General features: G+C 37.3%; 1 protein-coding gene across 4 annotated transcripts in view; it reads right to left on the bottom strand.

Annotated features, from left to right (window-relative positions):
• Positions 1–23852, bottom strand: part of OPA1 (OPA1 mitochondrial dynamin like GTPase) — a 53083-nt gene that overhangs the window by 11628 nt on the left and 17603 nt on the right. For all 4 annotated transcript variants that reach the window (XM_082056545.1, XM_082056547.1, XM_082056546.1 and 1 more), the window contains 19 exons: positions 23157–23270; positions 22758–22838; positions 22266–22340; positions 21870–21941; positions 21621–21720; positions 20960–21090; positions 20366–20438; positions 20202–20274; positions 19655–19770; positions 19015–19079; positions 18328–18404; positions 15958–16123; positions 15296–15448; positions 14561–14669; positions 13834–13913; positions 12538–12678; positions 11038–11154; positions 9679–9772; positions 8274–8384 (listed from right to left, as the gene is read on the bottom strand). In XM_082056545.1, the coding sequence (XP_081912671.1) occupies positions 8274–8384; positions 9679–9772; positions 11038–11154; positions 12538–12678; positions 13834–13913; positions 14561–14669; positions 15296–15448; positions 15958–16123; positions 18328–18404; positions 19015–19079; positions 19655–19770; positions 20202–20274; positions 20366–20438; positions 20960–21090; positions 21621–21720; positions 21870–21941; positions 22266–22340; positions 22758–22838; positions 23157–23270 (1948 nt within the window). The remainder of the gene's footprint in view (positions 1–8273; positions 8385–9678; positions 9773–11037; positions 11155–12537; positions 12679–13833; positions 13914–14560; positions 14670–15295; positions 15449–15957; positions 16124–18327; positions 18405–19014; positions 19080–19654; positions 19771–20201; positions 20275–20365; positions 20439–20959; positions 21091–21620; positions 21721–21869; positions 21942–22265; positions 22341–22757; positions 22839–23156; positions 23271–23852) is intronic.

Raw genomic sequence — 23852 nt, 5'->3', positions numbered from 1 at the left:
GCAGATGTGGATCAGAAGCTGGAGATCTGTTCTGTGATTCCCAGAGGGAAACGGCCGCTCTGCTTTTGTCTGGTTAGAAGGTCACGATGTCTCCTGGTGTAACTTTCTGCCAGCTCAGGATCAGACCACAACTGAGCACTCCTCACTGCTGCAACCAGCTGGAAGGAGCAAAGCAAGACCGCTGTCACTTCTGTGAACTGTCTCACAACTATGAAGTGACCATATTTTTACTTATGTACCTTCTAAAAATCCAATATTGAGGCATTATGGACGAAATGAGAGCACAAAGTAAACGTAATTCTGCAGATTCTAATAATATTACCCCTCCATTTGGACTTTGGATGCTTTCCTCTTCTTCATGTTTCTCTTTGAGCGGTGGGGGTGACATCTGGGCTCTACATTCAAATACCTTCAACGTGCTACCTTTTTTTTCTGTATCTTGTAAACACCAAAACCCATGTTGGTTCTGAACAAGGACCTTAAGAATTGATTTAAGGACTACTAGCCAGCACCCTTCAAACTGCTTTGTCTGCCTCTGATTTCTAATGTAAAATTACCCAAGATCTGCTTATCTGAGAGATCTTCCCCCTACAGCTGAGATTTGCTCCCTATGAAATGCTGTGACCTTTTAAAAAAGTTGAAACTCAGAAGAGAAAATGGAAGCAAAGACTTTAGGAAGCCAAGTCAAAGCATGATTTAAAGGAGTACATGAAACAATGTCATGTTGGACATTGTAGGATGCAAGTCAAATCAAAAAGTGTTGAGTCATGTCAAGGGACTAAATCTTAATTAGGCCACAGTAATAACCACAATATAGGGTTAGTTTCACACAACAATTTTGTTCTGCAGCTAATAGCAATGAAAAGTAACTGCAGAGCAAGTAATTATCTGTGAAGTACTGCTCACACACTTTATCCCCAAATTTGCATAGATGCACAACAAAAAAGACTTGCTTGATTTAAACTGGTTTGTTACATACAACAGCGCCCACTCAGCTTAGCCAAATACATCACAGATCCTGACTCAGTCACTTGCATATGGAAGTACCAACCCTAGCTAACATCAGCTTTCTAACTCCATTAAAACAGCAAGTTTATTATATTCACATATGATATTAAACCATTAATACTTAAAGTTTGCAAAAGGTTTACATTAAACACTAATGGATTCAACACAAGAGAAAAAGTCCATTAAGAATTTAATGCAGCGACTTTAAAGCAATCACTTTAGATATAAATCTTTAAAGTACTGTAACACTGGTTTATTTAGTTTTTATGTTTTAGCCTTTACAAGAAAATAATTAAGTTCTGCAAACTGTTCTATTCCATACCTTACAAATGTATGACAGAATTTAAACAAATGGCCCTAAGCTATCTTTTCTTCATGTGAGGGCTCAGAAGTTTCAAAAAGCTTTTGTGCAGAACGAAGTCTCAGGTAGCCCATGGCACCTGTACAGGTGTCAATATTACTGACAAACGAACTTAGAGCTGACCCCTCCACATTCATACCCAGTAATTTCAGGATCGAGTTTCCACAGGCATTCCACAAGTCCCTTCCCACCTCCAGCCAATGACTCTCCCTGTGTAAATGCACATGGTCTTACTTACAATTCAGTGAAGTTCTGGGTTTTCTTTTCCTTTTTTTAAACTTATGAGGAAACTGGATGTTGGAGGAATAGTACGCTGACCTAAAAAGATGCTTTGCATGTACTAATGTCACACGTGTTTATCCTGTGCACATAAAAGATGCTTTTGCAACATTCCTAGTTTAGCTGTTTAAAGGGAGTAAAGGAGAAGAAAGAAGTGAAGATGGATCGTGTGTATTTCTTTGGGGTCTGTGACCAGTGAGGTCAGTGGCAAAGCTCCTGCCGACTGCCTGAAGCCGGGATCCGCCTGAAATATTCAATGCACATGTGCACCACCCAGCATGTTTTAAATGCTACTGCACTAGGAATATATGCATCTTAGGTTTAGGATAAGACACCGGAAGATCCCCTTTCTGAAATGATTAAAACATTCAGTTCGTAACAGTGTTTTAGTAACAAAGCTTAACAAACTAATATTTTCCATGCAGTTGCTAATGAGAAAAATTTAGCTGAGAAAAAATGACCATCCCATGCAACCTTCACAAATTCTATGTCATACAACCAAACAAAAACAAACCAGAGAGTGGAAAACATGAGGGACAGGGTTATGCAAACCCATCTTCCTCCTAGAAGAAAAAAAACCCTAACATGCAGAAACCAATGTCTACTGGAAAGCAAGAAAAAGTAACCAGAGAGGGGAGGTGACTCATTGCCATCTTGTGTCGGAAACTTGTACAGCAACTTAATTACAGCACGAAGTCCACAGTAGGGAGCAAGTTTGCTTTGGCCCTTTATATACAAAGAGCAAGTCCAGCACAGTGGAATTCTGGAAGCAATTAGGTAGTTCTGGGAAGCCTTTCACTGGGAGCTCAACATGGAAAAAACCTGCCATGTTAAAAAGTAGTCTACTGGAAGTTAAGATTTATCCACATGTTATCAATTTTGCATAGAACTATAGGGTATTTCTGCTGGAATTATTATTCTGTCATTTCTGCTAAAAATATAACAGTACAAAAGATATTGTTTATCTTGAAATTAAATTCTTCCACCTACGGATTCATTTCTCCCCCCTCCCCCCAAAAAAAGTATTACCCAATACTGGAAAAACATCATTAAAAAGATAATAGTTCCAGGGAAGGTGTGACTTCAAAGAATTGTCTTTTATAAATAATCGACCCACTTTAGCATTGCCATCAAAAAGATCCTGAAACTCAGCAAATGCCAGCAGCCTTACCATTTTAACAGATTTTGCAGAAAAAAAACCCCTAAACATTTAAAAAGACATTTAAAGTTTAAAAACTTTCAGTAAATTCAGAGGCAGCCTGCAAGCACGTCCAATGTCAGTTACTTTGCAAAAGTTAAACATGAATACAGGACAAAAAAGTATGAACTAGCAAACACTAAAAGATTACAAATAGAATAAATGAGATATAGTGGCTGATCAATTTTCTAAGGTATTGTAGAAACAACAGGTAATACTAAAAAAAAAGTGGAGAAGCTTTGTGTACAGCACACACGCTTGTGCATAACACAGTCGGCGGCTTTTGAAGGGACTGACTTGCACCATTAGATACTAGATGCAATGCAAACAGGGCAGGTGCATTTTTATGAGTGGAAAATCATATTTTAAAAGATTAATGTTTACCACTGTACTTTTAGCTCCCTCTACCCTATTTTACTTCTTACAGAACTTAGCACATGGTATATTTAAGATACTGATTTAAACAAGCATATAGTAAAATACTTGTTGTGTTGAACATAAGTTTCAAATCAAAATAGTTCGTCCTTCAGCAATGAGCATGTAGGAAGCAATTATTTTGCAAATATAATAGGCCCAGGCAGGATCTCTCAGCAAAACATATTTTAATAATGATTTTGCAAGACCGCGTGTTCTACCTAAAGGTAGGCACACCTAATAGGGCAAAAAGCCCCTGCTTATATCTCCCCAAAATCCTGGCCGCAATTTCCGTCCCCTGTTCCCCATTGGTTGGGTACTTCAGGGTTTACAGACTATCCCGACGCACACAATACCCTTCCCCTTATCAATCTATTTAAGATATGGATTCCTGGTACTTTGGCTACACTTCCCCCTAAATTAACTTATCAATACAGGTATCGGTATGTATACAGGTGTCAGTACATATTCTGGGAAGAGACTGTGTATTACATTAAGAATTCATAGTCCGATGTCTCTCAGTCCTTCCCCCCTAAATTAACTTGTAAATACAGGTATCAGTATGTATACAGGTATCAGTATATATTGCGGGAAAAGACTGTGTATTACATTAAGAATTCATAGTCCGATGTCTCTCGGTCCCTCCCCCCTGCTAGGGTCAGGTGCCAGGTCCTCAGTTATGTAAAAACAACAGTTCTTCATTAAATGTTCCTTACAAGCACAACCAAGATGCATGTGTCAACTGGAAAGGAAATATAATTCTTCCTGTTGCTGATGAGACTACCTAGCCCAGGGTGACAGACCTGGGTATGCTCTTCAACTGACAGACAACTTTGGTGAAGAACTTCAATATAAATAATCCACCAGATTTGTGAGGGAGGTTGTGAACCACTGCATTAAAAACAGATTCCTGCCAATTGCTGAATACGCCTGAAGTTCCCAGTTAGACAGGTCAGAGACAGCACTTTCCTCTTGTTTCTGCATCCCCAGCAAAATGCTAGACACATCTCAACTGTACCTATAGTTTAAAAACACAGCTTGGAAAATGACGAGGCTGATGGGCTCTGAACTGGCTGTTACTTCTCACAAAAGAACATGAAGTCCTAGCAGACAGTCCAGTGCAGCCATCAGCTCGTTGCTCAGCAGCAGCAAAAAAGGAAATGGACCACAAGACATTACTGTAAAAAGACCAGATTAAAAACCAGAAAGCATCATAATGCAACTGTATAAATCCATAATGCAGATGCATTTTGAATACTGTGTGCTGTTCTGCACTTTGATCTCAAAAAGGGTTTAGTAGAACAAAAAAAGGGGGAAAGAGTGGCAAGGCTGAGTGAAGCTATGAAACAATGTCCATGCAAAGAGCAACTACACAGATGAGAAATTTTCAAGCCAGGAAAACGAAGATCAAGTGTGGGCAGCATAAACAACTATGAAGTCATGAGTGGCACAAAAAAAATGAATAGGGAAAGATTACTGAATGTTTTTCAAAGTGCAAGTACTAAGGAGAACCTAATGAAACTGGCAGGTGGCTCAAAAACAAACAAAAGGAAGTACTTTTTCACACAATGTGTCATTAAACTCTGGAACTAATTGCCACAGGATGTTGCAGATGCCAAAGTTTACATGAGTTCAAAAAGCAATTAGAGAAATTCACAGGAGGGAAAAAAAAAAAATCCATGAATGGCTATTAATCACAAAGATATTACCTCAGGATTAGGAAATGCTGGAAGAACAGATTGTTAGATGCTGAGAGAGCACACCAGGCAAGTACCACTGTGTGCTTAACCTGTTCTGCTGGTCCTCAAGAACCCACGTCTGCTCATTGCAATGGACAGGAAACTGGGGTACACCGACCTGGGCCTCTTTCAGAACGCATATTCTTATGGATTGATTGCATTTTAGGACATTTTTAAAGTCACTTTTTCCAATTCAGCTATTAATTTTCTGCTCTGCCCCTTTTTGTATCTTATGATCCTTTCTTACAGATGCTCTTTAGTCCTAGGGCTTCTTCATTTCCATAAGGTTAGTCACTGTTCACTGGTACAAGTATCATGATGATACTTACGATAAGGAGTACACTCACATTACATTAAAAGTATTTTTTTTTAAGAAAAAGTAACCTTCAGTGCATTATAAAATATGTAATTTGTTAGAAACTGCTCAAAAGATCTGTTTACAGTCTTTAGAATACCTAGAACAAATCCTGAGAAGTAAAATCTGATAAGCAGCAAAACTCAGGGCCTAAAGGTCATCACGGAATATTCATATACAGGGTTAAAATACCATTCAAAGCTGTAGAACACAGAGAACAGGACCTGCTCAAATAAGTTTTGAGTCTTACGTGAGCTCTCTAACATGAGACCCGTGTTAGAAACAGTTTGACATTAACCAGTATACTGAACAAACAACAAAACACTTCCAGTGCTTCAGCATTAAAAGACCAATGTCACAGAAGTGAGACAGTGTTGCTGTATCATCAGCATCAAGAGGAAGCATCCCAACCCCAGCAACATGAATAATTTACATTTGCAAGCACAGCTTCCAATCAGGAAACGAATCCCAGCCTCACATTTACAAATTTAGACTGGAATTTAAAAGACCGTTTATAACCATCAAAGGAATGAAGTCCTGGAACATGACTTTAGTACGAATAGTGAGCTCCAACAAGTTAAGTGATTTAAAGATGGAGCTCAAGATACCTGAATGAGCCGGGTTATATAAACACAGCTGCCTGGAACAGAGACAGACTGGACTCCATGATTCAGGAGATCTCTTCCATTCCATGCCTGATTAAAATACAAATACTTTATGAATGTGAGTTGTGGGAGTCAGGATTTTCATTCCTTAAGCAGAGTACACAAAATGCTGTAAAAAGGAAATTACTTGTATAGCCACCTGAGAGTTTTATGCTCCCAGCTATCGAAGTCTGTCTCAGGAGTATAAAAATCCCTGCACGACAGAAAAGGACTCTGTTCACTGAGGGAAAGGCAAAGAAATCCTTTTTTCCTGTCATCTGCCCATAAAAATTATAACCACTTAGCAATAAAAGCATGCAGAAAGTAGAGAGAACATTGCTGATCTGACTACAGAGCTAAGCAGTGGTAGTTTTAACATCTTCCCATAGGTACAATAAACCAGAACACGTCATCATGCATCGTTTTGTACTGAATAATGATTATTTCCTGTGAAAAATGTGTGTGGGATCTCTGACCTCCTGAATCTAAGGAAATGAAGTGCAGTGACAATGTTTTTAGCTACAGAGCAAATTACAAAATGCATACTACAAATTTGAAGCATATTTACTAAATACACAGACACCTTGGATTATACACACACAGGTTCTTACAAGTGAAGTCTTGGTTTACAAAATAACTACCCAGCTGTTACTGCTTTGAAATGGGAGGCTATTCTGATGCCGGTGAGAAGCAAAATTGACAATGCAAAAATTCCAAGTCGATTTCAGTACAAATTGAAGTCAGATTCACTGAAACATTACGTATTTTCTAGTGCTCCTTTACTCTGTTTTGAAACAGGGAATATTTAAGGATAAATCAAAAATCACCATGTTTCACTCCAATGCCAGTATTTGCTCAAGAAAAAAGGTAAAATCCAGTACCAAAGCAAGAAAGCAAACGCCACTGCCCACTAATAAAAGAGAGAACTTCCTAATTGATTGTGTGTCCCACCATGCAGGTTACCATTAGTTTTACCCCAACGTACATATACAGAGAACAAAAAGCCTTATTTGGTAAAACACATTCCACCCACACTAAGAATGGCTACATGAGGGGAGATACAGGGTTTCAAAAGCAACACAGGATGTTTGGAGAGAATTATGAACCTATAATAAAAATTATATGGTCACACCAGTTGTTTCAGAGACCAGTAAAAAAACACCAATGTGCCTTAGATTCACTAAAACTCCCACTCACAATTCCAAAATAATATAGGAAAACTTTCTAAATGCCAAATACTGTAAGCGACTGAGATTCTAATAACAATACTTCCAATAATAAGGTAACACTTGCAATGTAACAAAATCAGAACTATCAAAAATAAATCCTTAGGTTTCGAGTTTATTTTATACAAAATATTTTTTGTACGTTTTGGATGTAGGAAATGGAAGACTTAATTCATACTTAGGCAACACTAACAGCGACTGAAGGATTCTCTCTCTCACTGAACCCTGATATCCGAACATCACCAAATATAAGAAACACTGACCACAGCATTCATTTATTCTGAATTAAATATCCAAACTCATATTTGAGGAGAAACTTAGTTGCTACATCAAACACAAACTAAAGTTATAAGAAGAAAGGTCACCTGTGATCCCTTAACACTTTCCAAGTGACTCAAAGTGTTAAACTACGGTAAACCCTCTGGAAGGTTAAATCTGCTTGATTTTCTTCCTTGCTAAATGTCTTAATATAATGGTTGTCTCAGCTTAATAAGCATGACATATCAGATCTTCATGTCCAACAGGTTTTGTTTCTGTACAAAAGGCCTAAAACAAGCTGGCCAGCAAGTCACAGGAATTTCCAGCTAATCTGTAATAAATGCCAGTATTATCTGTGGGAAGGCAGCATATCTCACCTGATAATTAAAAAAAGAGATGGGATCAAAACCTTCTTACACGGTCAAGACTGAATCACCCAGAGATAGGTGTCTGAGATGTTGATTAACCATGTTGTACATTGTACTAGAAAAACAAGAATTTCCCTTTACAATATTACTCCATTTTAACTACATTTTTCAATATACTGATGCAATATATTTAGAACAGTGAATTAATATCTAATGTAAATTACATTGTTTTATCACGCCATACTATGGATGTCCACCTTTGAATCGGTAAGGCCTAACTATCTTTAAGAAAATTTCCGTTGGTGATATTAACTACATATTAGCACATAAACAACCCATATTGCAATAAACATTCTCAATGTGAGTGGGCAGAATTTGCTTCATTTTAAGCTAGTTCTGAAACACTACAGAGAAGGTACTTACTGAGATCCTCTGCGAGCTGGACCCTCTTGCCAGTCAGTAGCTTCACCTTTTTATCATTGTCCTCAGCAAAATCTTCAAGCACTTCTTTTACATTCTTCTCCAAGCGCCTTACTGGAAAAAAAAATACATAGTTAAGCAACAAATCAACCAATAAAAAGTAAGAGGTAACATTTTTGCACTTGTAATGACCTAAGGACAACATTTTGGGAAGGTCTGTGGGAAATGTAGCGAATGTTGCCAGACTAGCTACTCTGGTTGGAGGCAAACTTCTGAACACGTAAGCCCCTTGTTTGGGCCACTGAGACAGGAAATGCTTTGAGAAAGATATTTAAATTTCAAAGGATGTTTTCTCTCTGAATTAAAGCATTATTGGCTGACTTCTTTAGGAGGAAATAAAAATATCTATAGGCTGCTTTGCTGCCTATTACATTCAGCAGTTTCTTCTTTGAGACTGTCCAATGAATCTTTTACTGTAAGTATCCTTGCTGCCTCCTTAACAGTTACACTTTTGCTATCAACATCACCCTCATCAGATGAATCAAGGACAAGTCAATTAAAGGTGAAAAATGGAAAAAGAAGTTCATGATGACAGCAGAGTGTGGTATTGAAGGACTGATGACATGCAGAGGGGTGTTGGTGTATATACAAACTTAAGAGGAACCAAAAGCTCTTTAAAGCAGCATTATGGCCATCTTAATACTCATATCCTTGCCCTTCATACTCAAAGGGAGAACCTCCTAACGAAGCTTCCCAGTTTTCAGGCCAGCAGTTGTCAATGAAGCAGGTGGTTTGAAGAGACAGGACCTTGTTTGCTACATTTAGGGACAATTTCTTCTCCATTAATGGTAACTTGCATCACATGACAATGTTCAAACCTTTTACTTGCACCTTCTTCAAAAAGCAGGTTGGAAACTATTTTATAGATCAAAGGTCATTATTAGCAGTTGTACCACAGCACTAGCTGAGCACTACATACTTTATAAGGAAGCTGCTGTTGTATAACAAGAACATTTTGTATGGCTTTAAAAAAATCCATTAGAATTTATTTTTTATGTCAAACACTTTAAAGTTAAAATCTACAGCCAGATTGACCTGAGAAAAAAAAGAATATAGTCACTATTTATGGAAATTCTTGCTGCTTCAAAAAAGACATTGATAATTGGCATCGCAAGCTGAAACAATTTTAAACTGGAGAGTGCTTTAATTATTTGACATACTATTTACACTAAACCATTTAATGTAAACAGAATGTCAAATTCTATTTACTCGACATTGTTTAATTATCTAACCAGTACACAAAAATCAGCCAGCCATGCTAAGCATGAAAGGAACACAGCCAGAGGAACAATAGATAATGTCTATGCAATGTTTTGTTTCAAACACCCTGAGTCACGGTGAGCCTCACCTTCAGTGTTAGTGAGCTGCTGCCTCAGCGTGTTTGCTGTAATCGCCAGCATGCGCTGTATTCGCCAGAAGAGAACAATGTCATTACATTCGAGCTGAAACGAGGGAAGTTGAAGCGTCAGACCTCTGATGGCCAGTGAGCATCCTACACTTACAAGAATCTCTTGACACTGTTAGTGGTAAGTGTAACTCATGCGTGCATATCCTGATGTTGTACAAAAATCCCACAAAATAACTGTTCTAAGTAACAAGAAAACATCAAAAATACTTCAAGAGTCATATCAGTCCTATTGGATACATTGCACCCCCTTAACATCTATTTTCAAGGGAAAGAGCTGTATCAAGGGATGTCACAGAAAAATATTTTGCACACAGTACGTGCAGGCTGGTGAGTATAACCTAATGCTCACTGAAACACCACTCCTGTTCACAGCAAATGCATTGAAATACAACAGCTGAACTCCACATTGTGACTCTGACAAATGTTGGGCCAAGGGCTGTATTTGTTAACAGCAGCAGAGACAGTTTCTACACCTGCAAGTGTGGCAGAAGGGAACACTGACTTCACACTAGGACACCTTCAAAAAAACCCAACAGGAACAGGAGGTTAAGTGCCACAGAGAGGCAGGTCTCTGGTCTACGCTCATTCTCTCTTACAGGCAAAGCTATTTCTGCAGTGGTAAAGATTTCTGGCTCCATGGGAATCATTGCGTCTCACTATAAACAAAACTCTACAGAAACTGAGGAGCCCTACCTTTCCAGTAATTTATTTTTGATTTAAATATAATGGTAAAAAACCTGTGGATTCTTTTATTGGTGTGACTTCCTGCATACTGTCAGTTGTAGCACAAGCTTGGGTTTACAAACTGGAAAGCCATTTAAAAGATTTGTTTGTAAGCTCCATAATTTTTCCCCCTGTTTATCATGTGCTTCTACGCATTAACTCTAAACACTTACTTATTTAACTTATCCCATAAAACGCCCTTATTAAATGCTTTCTGAATTTTCTGGATCAGTGAGGTAAATAAATATCAATGGGAAAGTGGAAGAAAAGGTTACCAACAAGATATCAGTAGCTCTACAATGCTGTTTTTAACAATGTATTTTCAATACACATTGATAAGCAACAGACGATCAGGTCATGGCTGATACCTAGTGGTCATTTTATATAATTACCACCAGAATGGCATTTTACCAATTACAAGCCTCATGTAAAACTTAGCCAAAATCACCAGCTATCTCAAGGTAAAGGATATAAAAGAAAGGTTAGGGTAGTTAAAAGTATTTGTAAATTCTTTTTTCTCAACTGAAATTGAAATTTAAAGACAAAACACTAGTGTACATCTGCTCTTCAATTTACCTCTGAGTCCACAAAATGCCTCTGATAATAATAGAAGCCTCTTCGACACAGATTGCAGTGGTTCAAGGCAGTCTTCAAGAAATGTCTTCTGTAAATTTGGTGCCATGTGTCTTTAATCTAGGAAAATAGTACTTAAATTTGACTAAAGAAATACATACACTCTCTATCGTGCACAGTTTAACGATCGTATTTAATTTTAAAATCTAACTCAAATTTCCACTATTGTTGTCACGTAATATATGTTTAAATAGTTCTCAGTAATTTGTCTGTAACTAGGATATGATTAATGTGTTAGTTACATTTGGCAAACATTACACAACTGTCAATTTAAAAATCTACTCTTCCATACTTGTAATATAACCGAATGCTTAAAAACATCATCTGCAGCCAAAATATATTTAAATCATATACTACAAAACCAGACAGATTTTTCTGCTCTTGGCATGATGCAATTTTCACAGTTAACACTAAGAACACATTCTTGAGTGGTACTCACTAATGTATCAATTAAACCACATTAAAGCATAGAGATATATTTAATAGGTCTTACATAAACAAACATTTTTAACTTTTCTTGATTAGGCTTATTTATGTTCCAGTTCTTCAAAATTAAATATGCATATAAATATAGCTCTTAAAAACAAACAAAAAAACCCAAATATAAAATAAAAGTAAGAAAATCAGTTGCTTAGGTAGAAAGGAAACTCAATTTGTACTCAGTCTCCTCATATGGAGGATGTGGATCACTACTTCGACCTTTACAAAAAGGCAAGGTAAGTACTGTACAGGAAAGGGGCAGCAGGTATTTAAATAACTCTTCTACTTGGGATAAGTACATGTATTAACGTCGAAAAGGTAGCCAATGTTTCTGTAGAAAAGAAATCACCATTAAAAGAAATCTACATCTATTACTTATTGATGTTTGAATTCTCACTTATTTAAAATCTTACATTTAATTAGATAAAAGGTCTAATCATGGTTAAGAGCCTTACATTGCAATGAGATAAATCATTTTCCAGAACACTTTAAACAAACAATACATTCCCTCAGGGTATTCTAAAACACCCTGCCTTTTTCCAAGTATTTTTACAAAATTTCCCTCTCCTCAACGTACCTATGAACTTCAAATTGCCCATACAATCACACTGAAAGCTTAGGAACACACAATGTTTTTATCGTATCTTGCTCACAAAGGCCTTGATTCCACTATATAACATCTGAACAATTTTAAACAAGCCTTGTCATAATGTAGCTGAGAAAATCTGCTCAGCAGACTCTGATTTCAGTCTAAACTGACAGATTCCAAAGCGCTGTACTGCATTTGTCTGACAGCCAACAGAAGTGTGTGAATTGTGTGCAAGCAGTCATTTAGTAACTCATCTGGAAACATCTGGATTACAAATTCACTATTTAGATTGAGTCTTTTGTGTGCTATCTAGAAAGAACGTTCAAATGTCCACAGGAGGCTTCCATATGTTTTGTTACAACTCTGCATCTTACCAGACATGGGTCCACTGTTATTCCTCTTGCTTCAAGATTCTTTCTGACAGTTGTCACTTCATCATTTGCCAGATAAGCTGCATGTTCTTCACTGCATTTGATTAATTTCTCAAGTTCATTTTTTGTTTCGTTACGAATATTCTAGAATAAGAACAATTAATTAGAATTAATTACTATAGACTCAGACATCATCAGCACCTCCTCAATAAACAGTCTACCTGCTTAATAAGGCGGAACACAAAATATCTTTGACACTATTAACTATTACATTTAAGTGACTCAAAAGAGTATTTGTGGAAAGACACTTCAAATATGGTATTTTTAAAGAGAGAATTCACTGTCAATGTTTCCAATTTTTTTTCTTTTCATTATGCAAAGAAATGCAGGAGAAGGGGGGGGCAGAAAATAATGCGTGTTAGCCTCCTTTCTCCTCCATGAACATCCACTTGTGGGGTTCACATTTACATATGACCTGTGACAGTGACAAGAATTGTAATTTTTGCCTAATAGCTAGCAAGAATTCTCCATGGATTCATACCTTTAAGCTGTTGCTCATAAAATTCAAGTAAGATAGGTTGAAGTCACTGCCTTTCTCCCATACCTGGCTGCATATAGCTGACTGTAAAACTCCTTCCTTTGAAACAATTACTTTCTACAGTATTCTTTTAAACTCTACTTACTTCTTTAAAATATGATTCAGTTTGAGAAGTATCTAGAAAAAGTAACATAAAAAGCCCATCATCTCTGGGCACTGAACAGAAGGTGTTACTTAAATTCAAAAGAAATCCCCAAAAGCTGTGAGCAAACAAGGAGAGGTTATGATGAAAAAGATCAGTCAGAAGATACAACTGTGACTAGAATGCAAGTGACAATGCTGTCACATACTAATTAAATGCAAAATGGAGCATGATAGGAAACTGCACATGACTTCTGCATAAAAGGCATACTTGGAAAGTATAGAAGAAAACAGCACAGTTTCCACCCTGTTTTCATCTATTTCTTTCTACTGGAATATTCAGGTCAATGGTGTAATAGTAAAGATGTAATTCAGCTGAAGAATAGAAAACAGTTTACAAACCACCATGTATCTGCAATATGAAAAAAGTACATGGAATTCTCTGTGGTGTAATACTTAAAGCAATATACAATAAAAGTAAATGTAAAGTATTTTAATTTTTTTTGCAGTCTTCTAAATGCTGTGAAGAATGTTGGTATCTTTGAAAATCTGCTGAGCAATAATCAAAGTTTTCCAAAGGTAGTGAACTACAAATTGTTTGTATTATTTTTTCCCTTTACCTGCTCTTTGGTGCGGCCTGTCCAGTATAACCATCTCTTTTTCCAGTCTGGACCCACCATATCTTCAATAACAGATTCAGCTAAAAAGGGAAACATTATATTAAGTATCACTCAAAATACATGAAACCAGCCAAATTTATAGTTCTAAAGTTACGTATAATATCAAGAATGGACATTTTATGCCTCAGCACATCAGATGCCATATTGAGTCAAGTCAGACATCTCTTACTCAAAGCAACAGTTTATGTCTTTTAATGAAATTTAAAAATAGCAGCCAACCAGCAGATACTTCAAGGAAGTATAAGAAAAATATAACATCCCTCCACTGAGACAGATTTCCAGGTTCCAAGCCAGCCATTTGAAAAAAAAACAAACAAACAAGAAAAAAATCTTAACTTGTTGCAACATGCATAAAAATTAATTATGCTTCATAACCATAAATGGACCAACTACTTTCCTTGAATTTATCCTATTGTTCTACATGTGTGTTTGTACCACTTTTTGACTCTACAGATCTGACATATGTTTCAGTTGCCTCACTACAGCCTCAAACGTTAATGCTCTTGCATTTTAATAAACATTTCTATCAGTTCCGGTACCATTGTAAACTGTTACCACTGTATCAGTTGTGCTGATACAAAAGCTTGCACCGCAGTGAAGTGAACTAGGTCTGGAAATTGGCCCAGATTAAAAAGCACACAAGAGTGGAATATATCACACAACTCACTGTCTTTGAGACGACTTTGGAGAGTCTCTTCCATAAAATGAATAGCTGCATCCCACTGCTGCTTATCAGATATTGACCGATCTTCTAAGGCATTGTGCTGGATCACTCGCTGCAAAACAGAACATTGGTTTTGCACACAATGAAGAATTTATTCCAGATTTAGTAAAAAATTATTGCTGACATTCTCTTCATTTTTTTTTGACATCTATAAAAATAGCATGTATGAGGAATGCAGGTTTTATTTGAGAGGCATCTTTCCCAAGCACTGCCAAAAATATTTTGTTGTGCCTTTGACTCTCTTCTATAGCCTAGCACGTATAATGTAAAAAACATAGCAAACAATATGAAATCCCTTCAGATTACACCATCTTTAAAGATGGTAATGAAATGCTATTTATTATTTTATGTGGCAACACTTAACAGAACTAATGAACTGATGCCAAACACTTCTCAGAAGGCTGCTCTTGGGCAGCCAGTGGATTATAGAGGACTTTTTCCTGAACCAACCAAAACAATTTTATTAGATGTTATTTTGGGCAATAATTAACAAAAGGTAATAATAAAATAAATTGAGGAACAACAAGTTAAAACATTATAGATAAAAAGAGAGAGAGATAAATTTCCCTATCACTTTATGATTACATTAAAAGAATGCAAAAATACTTAATATGCAACTATAGTGAAAAGATTTCAACAGCACTTAGTCAACGATGCAAAAAACCCACTACACTATACCAGGCTATCCTCTGCTCTCTCATTCCATTTGTGTCGTTTAATACTTTCTTCTTTGACGGCTTGTTTCAGTTTATCAAAGATATCATCATGCTCTTTTCCTTTTTGTTCTGTCATGAAACGGGAAAATTCTTCTTGCAAAGTCTCCCATGCCACCTAGAAAGTCAGCAAACAAGCCCTGCTGAAACAGCCTGTCACACCATGCACCTGCTGGTAAAGGAACATTCCTGACAATTCGTGCAAGTATGAAAACGTGCATATTTGCTGAAAACAACATAAAAGCATAAGAGTAAGTCATTGACTTTTCCTTTGCTGCCTTATTTATTACTAATGAAGTCAACAATAAACTTTGCTTGGCTGTGTTGTAACAAGCAGAATTCTGTTAAACTTGCACAAATCAAATAGGAGCGTATCTAGCTTGAATGGTTTATCTTTTTCAAAGGACAGATTTTTTTTTGTCTTTTAATAGGGAAAAGTCACTGGAGGAGCAAAATACAATATTCCTGTATATGCTTCAACATGAAGCTTTTGCTAGCATTTTCTGATGTGTAAGCTGCTTAGAAAAACTGCAGCCAGCCCTTCAAACATCAACTTTCTTCTCTGGAGCTTTGCTGTAATTTCAACAGGCTTTATACAGATTTCATTTTTTAAAACTAAATTCTCACCTCTACTGCTTTGTTAGGGAGTTGTTTGTCAGTCCACTGCTTTAGTTTGATGTCCACAGTGGTGTTAAATGTCCCTGAGTTCATAGTCTGGGCTGCTGGAAGGTAGATGTTCTCAATCACGTGAGTAGATACCCTTTCCCATAAAGTTTTCTGAAGAATCTCTTCCCTAAAATGGAAGTGTAACACACGATGGCTTCCAATACAGAAGTGTCTAATACGTATGCATTCAATTTGTTAGAAACACTGAGAAAATTCTAGAGAAGAAAGGAAATAACTCCTTAATATCAGGACACAACTTCAGCCAAAAATCTGCTGGGAACTGAGGACACAGATACGCGATATTTTCAGCAGCAAACACAGCTTCAGAAGTTGATCTCTGTGACTCTTATATCTGTCACTACACTGCGCAATGGTTCTTTGCAGCCTTTCACTACACCAGTATAACCACGCAGACCTGTGTGTGCACATACATGCAGAAGAGGGGGGAAGAGTGTAAAGTATTGAAATGATTTGACTAAAAAGTCCACGCTCCCGAAAAAGAATGTGAGGTTTTTTTTCCATAGTTTTCCAATTTGTTTGTTGGAACATGCTGTCATTTTCCATCTGGGATTTTAATTGATCATTCCCAGATTTAATAAAGCAAGTTGAGAAGTCCAACCTTTTACCGTAATGTATGTTGACACTCATTTACAATTCTGCCTCCCATCACTAACAAAACTAAGTACCACTTTCCTATTTATGATGCATTTCAGGAAGTAACAATGGAAAACAAACTTTAACCTTTTTAAATAACAATAAACTTACTCAGGAAACTTTGCAGCTGCAGCGAGACAGCTCAGCTGAGGCAGCGTAAGACGCAGCCGGTGCCCGCAGAGGCCGTCACGCTCCTCCTGCTCCCGCCACAGTCCCCAGTACTGGTTGTGGGTTTCTTGCAGGTTAATTTTATGCTGGCTCAGAATGCTAAATCAGCTCACCAACAGGTTATATGAATGCCAGATTTGGTAAATGGTGAGAGCTAAGAGCCAAAGAATAAAAACTGCCATTTTTTTTGCTGGTACAAGACTATCAGATTCAGCCAGGCCCTTTTCTTCCAAATGGGCTGAAGTTCAGGGCACAAACCCCATCCCTGATAATGACCCTGCTCTAACTGGGCCATCTGTGGACAAAGACTGAAGAACTTCCTATATATATCACTCCTGTTCCCATTTCAACAATGGCATTCATCAAATGCACTGCTGGTTTTAGGCTGCATGTAACAGAAGCTTTTTTTATCTCTTAGGTTTCCAGTTCTACTTCATAGCTCATTAAGTGGTATAAAACTAGAATCACCACTACAACTTCCAACATAAATGCACAGAAACATTCACGTTATGCACCCACCCAATTCACAACAAAACGAAGCAGATTAGACACGGCCCAGGGCACTTCAGCATCTACCACACAGCGAACGGTGGCAAACATCAGAACCGCAAACCTGCATTACGCTTGGATTAGAACATAACTTCAGCCTAATACACTGCCTGCAACACGTCCTTGGAGCATATCGATGTGCCCAGAATTATTCTAATGCCATGAAGAGTCAGATATTTTATCTTGCCTTTTAATCTATGACCAAGTAACAGTTCAATTCAGGTTGCTGAATGCAAAGATTAAAGACATGTTTTTTTTGTGATTCTCAGTTGTGATGCAGGCTGTCACTAAAGTGACCCTTCCCACTGGCTGTTCTCTCAGCCCGCACCTACAGCGGCTTTACCAGGCAGAGGCGCAACCCTTAAAATACCCCGGCTAAGCTCATTCTCTCTCATTCCTACGTCTGTAGGGCAGGGCAGCGCGGTGCTACTTGGTTGAGGCTACCAAGGAGATCAACATGTGGGATGAAATTCCCAAACATCCAGATCAGCTCTTTTTACAGCCAAGAATTACATAATCTTTCAACTTCCGAATCTCTGATTCACAGAGATACAAAACTTCTTTTTTCTAAGGTCATATATATTATTTTGATATGCACAATGATAATGCCCAAACATCAACTTAGAGGAATTACTGACTCATACTTCAAATTAACATCTGAAAACATCTTTGTTACAACTGTTCCTTTTCATTTTCAATGTTGTTCATTATACTGTATAACACCAGGACAAAACACAAATGGACATCATAGAGATTATAGAAGTATTTGCTGATTCAGAATAATAAACCAACGTAGAGTATTTCCACAGGGACAAAGGACATAATAAAATATTGTCCTAAGAAAAACACTTCCTTATTTAGCTTTGAGAACTTTGTTTAATAAAATTCTTTGTATTTTAAGGGAAAACTTCTGATAGTTAATTTAAAAAAAAAAAAAAAAAAAAAAAAAAATCACCATACCAGTGCTTTGGTGTGACCTGAGTCAAACTTATGACTTCATCAAGAATCTCATTCTTTGCTTTTTCAAACAGTTCATTCTATGAAAAAAAAAAAAATATATATATATATTTTAAATACAGATTGATCATGTTTCCATACAAAAATTAAACCAAAACCAAACCTTTTTCTTATGACCTTTAAGCTTAAAATGATAACTTCTGGTCAATGTATGTGCTTGTCTTAAGCTACCACACTGGTTTTCCATACATCTTCCCACCCATTTCTTGCATGCCCCTGGCCAGGCAGAGCTTTTGAATACTCAGGATCTCTATAAAATAATTAGAGAATGGGGTCATAATTGTTTTGTTACTCTGTCTGAAAGACCAGGGAATGTACCTTCTCTTTGCCAGTTCTGTTATGACCACAAAGAAACACTGACCTGCTCCTGGGGGCAAGTTAGGTCAGTTAACTGTCTACTAGACAAGTAAAAGACTTGTAAAGCATTGAAGTATCACAGTTTTGAAGCACACTATTTAATAAAACAGAGAGCCCAGTATTTCCTTCCCCTAGAACAACTTACACTGTTCCTCACATTTTAAAATGTCAGTACTTTAAGAAACTTCTACAAAGGACATTAAATGGCATAAATTTTAATCCATAATCTTCAACACTCAGTAGGACTCAAATTAAAGCAGTAGTGTAATTTACCCTGTCGAGCTCTCGCAACCGGGGGTAATTGTTCTTCCATTCAGTCTCAAGATTGAAACGTGTGGCTGCAAAAATCAGAAACAAGGCCTTAATTTTTTTAACTGTCTATATGCACTTCATGACTATCTTAGAAGTTTAGCAGCTCCTAAAATTGCTACAGATCTTGCTTTATACAAACCCTCCAAGAACTTTAAGGGTCTCTGCAACCGAGCAGTTTTTTGTTGTCTATGCTTGGATATTTTATAAAAAAATTGCAGGATTAATGCATTGAAAAAATGTAGTGGAAAGGGAACCATTCAGCTTCCAGCTCTGTACAAGTCAGTCCTGCCCTGGCTGATCAGATGTATCTTTATACAGGAAGCCATTTCAAACAATATCTGAATCCAGTGGAAGAACTGTGTTTTGCCCACAAAAAAACTCTGATTATTTTTCTTCATACTTATTTACTTTTTCAGCTTTTAGAACAAGTGGGTCCTTCATACCATTAAGTATTTTTTCATGTGTTTTTGTAAAGCTTAACTGGGACAATACAAAACATGTCAGCCCATGAATGCTGGCAAAACAGTATTATATAGATGTGGAAGAATTAACTGTTTAACAACAAGAAGCTACTTCACTTGTTTTTCAAAAAGATGTTTACCTTTAAAAGCATCTGCTTGCTGCTCCACAGACTCTCTCACCATTTTCCAAAAGCAATCTGACACGGCAAGACTTAAGTTCTTTGTTGTAACCTGGTGTGCCTTCAGCATGCACGTCCTGTAACAGAAGACAGCTCAAGAAAATTCTTTTATGCACACCCCTGGCCCCCATTTTCTCCTCACAAGAATAAAGCTTTGCTTTCCATAGAAGGGAATTACATATCAATGTACATCTAACCCAACTGTACCAAGTGAGCTGGGTACTCAGCTCTTCCAGAGCCAACGGACGGACACAGCAAGCTCTGCAGAGAGGCTCAGAGCTGCACAGGAATCAATCGCTGCCTCAAGATGCCAGTCTCTCTCCACTGACCTACAGCAAGTGTTAGGAAACCTGGCTAACTCGGTCACCTCAACTAGATAATTTACACAGAATAAATCTCAAATAGCGTTTCCACATCACAATCCAGTTTTTAAGTTCAACGAGAACAACGGATGGTAGCATTTACGAACAGAGACTCATTCTAGTAAAAGAAATGAATTGCAACGTACTTTAACAGCTTTGAATTTTGAAAAAATTCCTCTTCATATTCTTTAATTGATTCAATGCTTTCACTGCTGTTTCCTGGAGAAAGGAAAGAGTGCTGCAACAGTTCCATTTAGACAGTTTTCTCTGCTATCAAGGAGAAAATAAGCAGAGCCAGAGCTCTCTTTACCTTTTCCAGTAACAACTGCAAAATAACCCAAAGCTTTCATTGGGAAGAGTTTGCCTTCAATTATTTGCTGGATCTATGAAAATAAAGCATTAAAAAAAAGTGGTTAACTTTGCATAGAGACATTATTTCCTTCAGCACAGTTTTAAAGCCAGATCTAGTTTTATGTATGAATACACTACTATAAGAAGCAGTTTGTCATGGGACTATGAGTTCTACTGATGTTTAAAGAAAAAAAGGCATAAAACTAATAAGCCATAACATAGCAAAACACAAAATAAAGTGGAAAAGCCCATCCCACAATATCCTAAAGCCTTCTCAGGAAATGAAACTTGCTTGGGTGACCTGCATGAAAGGAACCCATATTATAGCAAGCGGCAGCCAAGCTGTGACTGAAATCATGTAGCTGATCACTAAAAGTAAAACCTGATATTAAAAAAAACCAATCACCCCACAAAAATTCCACTGAATACAGAAATAAGCACTGAAAACCATCTAGAACAGATAGATGAGGTCCAATATTTCTGACAGCATCTCAAGTACTTTTCCATGTGTGACTTCAGCCATCATGATATGAGAAAAATAGTTGTAACTCACCCTGCTTGGGCTAGCCACATTTTTCTCAGCAAGATCAACTTTAGTCAACACAAAAATTGTCCTTTTCCCTTGGGGATCCATCTGGCTGACTAAGTCTGTGACAATACTGCGTTCTGCATCCACTGATCCATCTAAAATAAACAAAAACAAATTGATACTTTAGAGACTATGTCATCTAACATGCAGTGCTAAAGGTAGAGCAGGCATCAAATAAGTTTCACGTTACAACTTAAAACAGTAAAATTACACTTATATTCAATTTTTGTGTACAGACAGTAAAAATATATGTCATTTCTAGTATCATTAAAAAAAAAATCAGTTTATTGCAATTATATACATTTTGAGCAAGTACCAGCTTGCTATTAAACTCTACTACTGTCTGTTACCCCCAGAAACTCTTTTGAAGAAATCTTGAATTTTATTATCATCACCATTTTTTTAAATGATATAATAAAAAACTAAGCAGAAGTTGCTTTTTTTCCACAGATACCAAAGATGCCTTACAAACAGACATTCCAGAGCATGCTGTTTTGTACACTATACAATCTACCACAAATGCAAAAGCTATAGAATCAGGAAAGTCCCCAGAGCAAGATAAGAATCCCAATTAAAACAGAAAAAAAAATCCTGCCTGTTAGAGAACTGTCTGGACTCTTATTACCTTGAATACAAAGGATGATGGCATTAGGATTCTGCATGTAGGCCTTGCTGATGCTAAAGATGGTTTCCTTCGTATCTGGAGCCATACCTGATGTCACAGTCTTTAATATGTATATAGAGATAAATATTTAAAGGGAAAAAGAAAACAAAAAGATGTAAAAAAGAAAAACGACAGCTAATATTCTCACCAATAATGCTACCTCACTTACATATCTTAAAGATTTTTGCTTTTAATTTATTGTATACTTACACTAATGACTCCAGGTAAATCAACCAATACCATTCTCTGCAAACCGGGACCTTTCACACTTAAGGAGATGGTCTGTGAAGTAAAATTGAAATTAAGGTTTATACACACACATACTTTGTAGTTACATACACAAAGACACCTATAAAATGATATAAATGCAAATTTACTCACACATATGATATAAACCAGCAACAGCCTGTAATTTTAAATAGGAAGTCCAATTTTATATACACTTAATTGTGATATAGAAGTGATTTTAACAGTCCAAATACACTTTGGATTGTGCAAAATATTAAATATACACAAACTGGATTCACCACAGTTTCCCATTTGAAGGATACTTACAAAAGATATACATGCAGAGATGTTCGCCACTAAATCTTTGACAAGTCTTACCTCAGTGCTAACAGTGCATCCTTCCTTCACACTGTTTCTCATTCTGATTTCTATTTCGTTTCTCAAAGCTGCAAGCTGTTTTGAGAGAAGCAAAATATCAAATATAAAGCTCCTTACAATCATGACAGAAGAAAAATCACCAACATAAGTAAAAAAGTTTACTTAGGGATTAAGATCTTTATTTATAAATAGTAACTATCCCAAATGCACATTGAATAACTAAAGCTGGTAAATGGGGCACTAAATGACAGATTACCAGCAGAACCCTGCAAAATCCAAAAGATGTCTTGGCACAAGAGCTCCTTCTACATTGTATCCACTTCAGTGCCAGTCAAGAACCACACTAAGAGATAATTTAATAACTAATATAGTGCCTTGCCCCACTAAACATATTTCACTCTAATTAAACAGGGGCTAACCGCTCACAGACACTGAATTTTTCAGATAATTAATAAAAGTCACATTAACTTCCAGTCACTTCTTTATACTCACATCCTCTTCCTTGGTCAGATCAAACTCCCGAGAGCTGTCTTTGAATAAAGCCACGTGGTGGGGCCCTTCACTAAGGGTTACCTAAATGGTAAAAGCCTTATATGAGAAAACATGGTAAATCTAAAATGAGAAACATGAGAAGTACATCACATATGTACACTTCCCACTGCAGACATACAACTACATGTAATGGTTATTTAACACAGGATTACTTATAGTAGGAACTGTTACTACTCTGATAGTATATATGGATCATATATAGGCTTGCAGAAGTTTTGTCATTGACTACAACTCACTTAGAGGCCATTTTATAAATTAATGTTCCTGTGTATGTCAATTAATGGTATAATCAGAGGGAGAACAATATGGCAATGCTGATTCAGAGATTGCATTTCTTACCTTAACAGGGGAACGCGTCATCATCTCCCCCGACCCTCGAGGAAAGATCCGGGCTTGGGCGATCATTTCTAACACGCTGGTTTTTCCTGCACTTTGATCTCCAACCACCACCACCTTAAGTGAAAGTTTAAACAACCATTGGCTTTCAGCTGGACATTTTGGAAGCTTAGACAACACTGTCTGTATTATGTTTGACAGTAAATGCACTGGTTTCAATATGAAATCCTTGAAGAAATACTAACTTTTAATCATGCAAGAAAAATGACTTGTGCTTAAGGCAGCACAGTCACAAAGCACCCGATGGGCCACCTAACAAAGGGAGGAAGGTTTTGCTGTTCTCGTGGCAGGCAGTTCTCTCCTTGTACAAAATCCTTTCAGGAGGTGAAACGCTGAAGACTACTCATCTGGTCAATGTTGCTTCCGCCTGGAGAAGGCTGAGTTCTGATGTTGTTGCTGTCACCTCCCCATCTTACTGGCTTCCTACTGGAGTAACCAGTGCTATGGGTGGTTGTGTGAGCAGGATTCACTCCCGGCTCTCCCCTACACCAGCACTCGGGCTCCCCAAACCTTCTCCAACAGCAGCACTGCTGCGGGGAGTAGCTGGGGCACCTTCTCAGCTCCACTGCTCCACACTGGGAAACAACAGTCGTTTTACAATGCGGAGAAGGCCAGGGTGCCCTGACTGAAACCATTTAA

This window comes from Streptopelia decaocto (assembly GCF_964273445.1).
Source record: "Streptopelia decaocto genome assembly, chromosome: 6".
NCBI classification, from domain to species: domain Eukaryota; kingdom Metazoa; phylum Chordata; class Aves; order Columbiformes; family Columbidae; genus Streptopelia; species Streptopelia decaocto.
This window is presented reverse-complemented; position numbering and strand designations above follow the sequence as displayed.